The 6,000-nt window shown below is 37.6% G+C and overlaps 1 protein-coding gene across 1 annotated transcript in view; it reads right to left on the bottom strand.

The window, feature by feature from the left end:
* LOC21409547 (DNA replication licensing factor MCM4) overlaps positions 1–6,000 on the bottom strand; it is a 30,431-nt gene that overhangs the window by 1,746 nt on the left and 22,685 nt on the right. Inside the window, exons 6-11 of the mRNA XM_010097877.2 lie at positions 1,700–1,771; positions 1,493–1,615; positions 1,302–1,415; positions 898–1,110; positions 692–790; positions 437–597 (exon numbers count right to left, since the gene is read on the bottom strand). Of these exons, the coding sequence (XP_010096179.2) occupies positions 437–597; positions 692–790; positions 898–1,110; positions 1,302–1,415; positions 1,493–1,615; positions 1,700–1,771 (782 nt within the window). The remainder of the gene's footprint in view (positions 1–436; positions 598–691; positions 791–897; positions 1,111–1,301; positions 1,416–1,492; positions 1,616–1,699; positions 1,772–6,000) is intronic.

The following is a 6,000-nucleotide window of genomic DNA, read 5'->3' as shown; positions in this document are numbered from 1 at the left end:
CCTCTTGGTGTTCATCATGCAGCCATTTTTCTTTTTAGGAAATTAAGTTAATCATTCAAACAATTTTCCACCTTATTTTTCTCATTCTTCTAAATAGTTCTGATGAAATAAATAATCAAATAACATGAGGATTTTAATCCGTGTAGAAAGCTTTAAATGGCTTTATGATGTAATCCTAGTCTGCAATAAAGGTTTTGAAATGAAGCATGAGATTTTAGAAATCAGCTTCAGCATTCACCCACAGTACGATTAGTGATTGTTCTTTTGTTAACTTAAACTATAAAGCAACAACGCAACACGTATTTAAATCAAATAGGAAAAGTCATGAATAAATAGAAGTAATAGACGATTTTTAACTGAAGTACTTTTTTAAACTTTACAATCTTGGTAACATCCCAGTTTCCATAACAGAAAAACAATATCTACTTCTGCTTACCTCGACAACAACGTAGGAGGAAGATGAATGTTGTCAATCACAGACAAGCGAGGATTATACCGCGAACCACTTGGATTCGCACAAGCTAATACCGAAGTCCTAGCATTAAGAGAAGCAATGATTCCTGCCTTTGCTATCGAAACTGTTTGTTGTTCCATCACCTGGGGAACATGTATGATTAGTAAGAAAGCCATTGTATGGAAGAAAATGTACAAAAACTTATGGTAACATTCATATGGAGTATGAATGCCCAACCTCATGTAACATGCTCCTTGCATTGTCTGACATTTTATCAAATTCATCAATGCAGCAGATGCCTCTGTCACTCAAAACTAAGGCTCCACTCTCCAAAACCTGCATCAAAATAACTTTACAGTCTTAAGTCATATGATTCTGAAGGATAACTGAATGGAAAGGAAAAAAAAAAACCAATAAAGAATCATCCAGAAAGAATATCATACAGTTTCCCCAGTTTCAGGATCTTTGGCAACATAAGCAGTTAAACCAACAGCTGAACTCCCTCTTCCACTGGTGTATATGCCACGAGGAGATAGCTTGTGTATGTACTGGAGAAGCTGCGACTTACTGGTTCCAGGATCACCAACAAGAAGAATGTTGATATCGCCTCGGAAGCTAGCACCAGATGGCAACCTCAAAGCATTTCCACCAAATAGCTGCATTGAGAAGGGTCAACATTTACGACTAGTAAGCCTTCTACCTACATGATCTTGGACTACTTTCTTTGAATTTGGCTATTTGGTTGACCCACTTCTATAATATTGTTATTAGTTAGATTGACTTAAGACAAACTGACCACGCTTAATCATCAAGACAACCATGGCAGTGAGTTGAATCATCAACGTACCTGACAAAGAAGGCCCCTTTTGACGTCATCCAGCTCCCAAATGTTTGGTGCCAAAGACCTCGTTAATCTGTCGTATATATCTGGCTGTTTTGACAGCTCTTTCAATTCTTCAACCTTCAATTCAAATATAGATATTATGCGGACTGCAAATAATCCATTGTATCATAACAGAAGATAGACATGAGATTTACCCTTTTCTCATCAAAAAGAAGATCCTCCGAGCTTCCACCTATGGAATTATCAACTTCCAGTTGATCCTCCACAAGCATTCTTGACTTGTCGGCCTTCTTTATAAGAAGACAATCAATGTATGTCTACAATGAAAAACAAATTACATCATGACCTTGGGCTGATCACAGAGCTCCAGATTTAGTAGAGAAAAGGGATAGATAACATGCCTTGAATAATGATTTTACAGTTCTCTGTGTTGGTCCAATTCTGACGCTCATAGCCCTGTAAATCCCAGTAACCTATTGAAGAAAAGAAAACTCATTAAACTTGTCGATTATGATAGATCTTTTATCTCCTATTTATTAGGGATAACTATTAGGAGTATTATCTTTTAATAAAAGATTTGAATTAATTTTCAAATCTTGTAGTTTATCTTATCTGTTAGGAGGATTAGTTTATCTTATCTTATCTTATAGTTTAATTTTCAAATCTTATTGGTAGCAGAGGGATTCTTTACTCTATATATGTTCGTCTACTCTTTGATACGTTGAATAAGAATAATAAAGATTGATTATTCTCTCCAAAACTGATATGGTATCAGAGCCACGGCTCAAAACCTAAACCTCACTATGAATTACAAAACGGCGATGACTGGAAGGAATACCTCCTCCGATGGAGATTCATCCTCTACCACTGAAAGGACCTAATCAGAATCCACAATATCAACCAGCAAAGTAGAGCACCTCTCATCAAGCCTTTCCCTTCAATTGACTATCCATAAACTGAATGGCAGCAATTACCTAGAGTGGGCTCAATCCGTTAATCTGGCCATTGACGGCAAAGGAAAACTTGGCTATTTAACCGGCAAAGTGAAGCAACCAGCAGCAGGGGATCCAAACCTAAAAGCATGGAGGTCAGAGAACTCCTTGACGATTGCGTGGCTCATCAACTCCATGGAACCAACCATTGGAAAGCCGCATTTATTTCTGCCCACAACCAAAGATGTATGGGAAACAGTTCGTGACATGTATTCAGACATGGAAAATTCATCCCAAATTTTCGAATTGAAAACAAACTTTGGAAGTCCAAATAAGGAAACCGTGACGTTACGTCTTATTACAATGAGATTGTACCACTTTGGAAGGAATTGGATCTTTGCTATGAAGATGAATGGGATTGTCCAACTGACAGTGTTCGCCATAAGAAATGAGAGGAGAATGATCGAGTTTATGTATTTCTTGCAGGTCTTAATCAGGAATTAGATGAAATACGAAGCTGGATTCTAGGAAGGAAACCACTGCCCTCCATCAGGTAAGTTTTCTCTAAAGGAGAAAGGAGACCAGGCGCAAAGTGATGCTGAAGACTTTCGAACCTAAAAACAGCCCTGAGATCGAAAGTTCGGCTTTGGTGTCAAGGAGTAATTCAAATGGAGAAAAGAGGAAGAAACCCTGGTGTGACCATTGCAAAAAAAAAAAACCGTGACATACCAAAGAGACTTACTGGAAACTCCATGAAAAACCACCTCAGAGCCAAAAGAGGAGAAACGAAAGAGAAAGTATAGCCTTACAAACTATTAGTTTACCAATCCATCCCAAAAGCTTAAGCTGTTAAGAGGTGGGCCAACAATAGTTTTATACTTTAACACTCCTCCTCACGTGTGGGCTGGACAATGGTCAATTGTGTGGATAAATTAATTAGAAAGCCCAACACGTGAATATTTAAACCTGAGATATATTAAAGACCCAACACATGAAACACATGATGACAATTTAAAAGGAGATAAAGAATGCAATTATAGGGATTTGAACTCAAGACCTCCCGCTCTGATAACATGTTAGCAATGGAAGATAGAAAAATTCTTTTATTCCTTCATAGTTTCAGAGAAATTGTACAGGGATTATATAGACTTGGTGAGGTCTAATCTAATCCCTAAAACAAAGAAACAAAATCTGTAAATAAGGAAACAATACAAAGCCAAATATCCTCTCCTAATATCCAAATTCACTATCTCCTAATATCCGGTCATACAACCATACAACTATTCCACAACTCATAGTTTCCTAATTTACCGACACTCCCCCTTAAGGTTGGTGCATAGATATTGATCATGCCCAACTTGCTTACACATGAATCAAATGACTGTCACTGTAACCCTTTGGTGAAGGCGTATGCAATTTGTTGAGTGGTTGGTAAGAATAATACACAAATGACTCCATCTTCAAGTTTCTCCTTTATGAAGTGTCTGTCAATTTCCACATGCTTTGTACGATCATGTTGAATTGAGTTATTAGCAATACTGATAGCCGCCTTATTATCGCAGAATAGTTTCATGGGTAGTTCTACAGGTTCATGGAGGTCTTCCAACACCTTCTTCAGCCAAAGTATCTCACAAATTCCTTGAGCCATTGCCCCGTATTCTGCTTTTGCACTACTTCTAGCTACCACATTTTGTTTGTTGCTTCTCCATGTTACCAAATTTCCCCATAGAAAAGTACAATATCCAGAAGTGAATCTTCTGTCAATCACGGAACCTACCCAATCTGCATCAGTATAGACTTCAATTCTTCGTTGATCACTTTTCTGGAAAAATAATCCTTTTCCAGGAGTTCCTTTTAAGTATCTCAAAATTCTGTAAATAGCTTCCAAGTGTTCTTCATAGGGAGCATGCATAAACTGGCTTACCATGCTAACGACAAAAGAGATATGTGGTCGAGTGTAGGATAAATAGATCAACTTTCCCACTAGACATTGATATCGGCCTGTATCAACCGGAACTCCTTCCCTAATCTCTCCAAGTTTTGAGTTAGGCTCCATATGAGTATCTAAAGGCTTGCATCTAGAATATACTTCCTTTAAGAAATTACTATGCCCTTTTTTGATCTAGCAATTTCCATTCCAAGAAAGTATCTAAGAGAACCTAGATCTTTAATCTCAAATTCGGTTGAGAGATTTTTCTTCAATTTGTCAATTTCCTCAGTGTCATCACCAGTGAGAATGATATTGTCCACATACACAATCAAGACAACAATTCTACTTTCTGCAAAAATCTTTATGAACAGAGTGTGATCTGACTGCCCCTGTAAGAACCCTTAAGACTTTACAAATCTTTCAAATCTGTCGAACTAGGCCCTCGGAGATTGTTTAAGTCCATATAAGGACTTCTTCAATATGCAAATCTTCTTCTTGAAGCTGTCACTAAACCCTGGGGGAGCCTCCATGTATACTTCTTCTTCTAAGTCTCCATTAAGAAAGACATTCTTGACATCTAGCCGATGAAGAGACCAATCTAGATTACCTGCAACAGAAAGTATCTAAGAGAACCTAGGATATGCTTAAAGTCAAATAAAAAAAATTTGTTTCAAACAGATTCATTATCCTAGGATTAGATAAGTTTGAATTTGAATGTTATTAGGATAGATGTTATTGAGTGGATAAGATTTTATCCGTGACACTCCTAGGGCTATTTATACTTATTTTTTGCCAATTAAATCAATAATAATAGAAGAGTTTTTCCCTTCAAAACTTACATGGTATCAGAGCCATGACTGATCTAGAAATGCCAATGGTTAAGACAGCTATGGCCGGGGCAGTTAAAGGCTTCTTATTGACCGGAGAAGTTACCGAGAGTGCTGTAGCAGTTCAAAATTCCCTACAACTAACGACTCACAAGTTGAATGGAAAGACCTACCTCAAATGGGCACAAACGGTTTAACTTGTTATAGATGGAAAAGGGAAACTAGGACACTTGACTGGTGAGGTGAAGAAACCAGCAGATGATGATTCCAAACTCAAAGCATGGAGATCTGAAAACTCCATGATTACAGCCTGGCTTATCAATTCTATGAAGCCGGCAATAGGGAAACCATTCTTATTTATTCCCACTGTCAAGGAGTTATGGAAAGCCGTCCGTGACACATATTCAGATTTAGAAAACCCCTCCCTAATCTTCAAACTAAAGACTCGGCTATGGAACTTGAAGCAGGGAGATAAAGAGGTGACAACATACTATAGCAAAAAGGTGACACTTTGGTAGGAATTGGATCAATGTTATGAGGACGAATGGGAAAGTTCTAAAGACAGTGTGCGATACTTGAAGAGAGAGGAAGATGAACGAGTGTACATGTTTCTTGCAGGACTTAACCGTGAATTAGATGGAGTACGAGGAAGAATTCTAAGTCGAAAACCACTGCCAAACATACGAGAGGTCTTCTCGGAAGTAAGGAGAGAAAAGGCACGAAGAAACGTCATGATGAACAAGTCAAAAATCATACCTGAAACTGAAAGCTTAGTGAAGAATTTCTGAACTTCTATTATTTATCTTCTGTAACCCTACACTAGCATATATATACACAAATGACTAATAAGGGAAAAACTAACTAGCTTGATTCTCTCCTAAAAAACAGGAAACAAAATTATGAGAAAAGATCACAACCGATCTCTCCTTTTATTCCTAAAATACTTTCCTAAACTAACTTCCCTAACTTTTGACTTCCGAATTCAACACTCCCCCTCAAGCTGGAGAATATAT

The sequence above is a fragment of the Morus notabilis genome, unplaced genomic scaffold, assembly GCF_000414095.1.
Source record: "Morus notabilis unplaced genomic scaffold, ASM41409v2 Scaffold115, whole genome shotgun sequence".
Classification (NCBI taxonomy): domain Eukaryota; kingdom Viridiplantae; phylum Streptophyta; class Magnoliopsida; order Rosales; family Moraceae; genus Morus; species Morus notabilis.
This window is presented reverse-complemented; position numbering and strand designations above follow the sequence as displayed.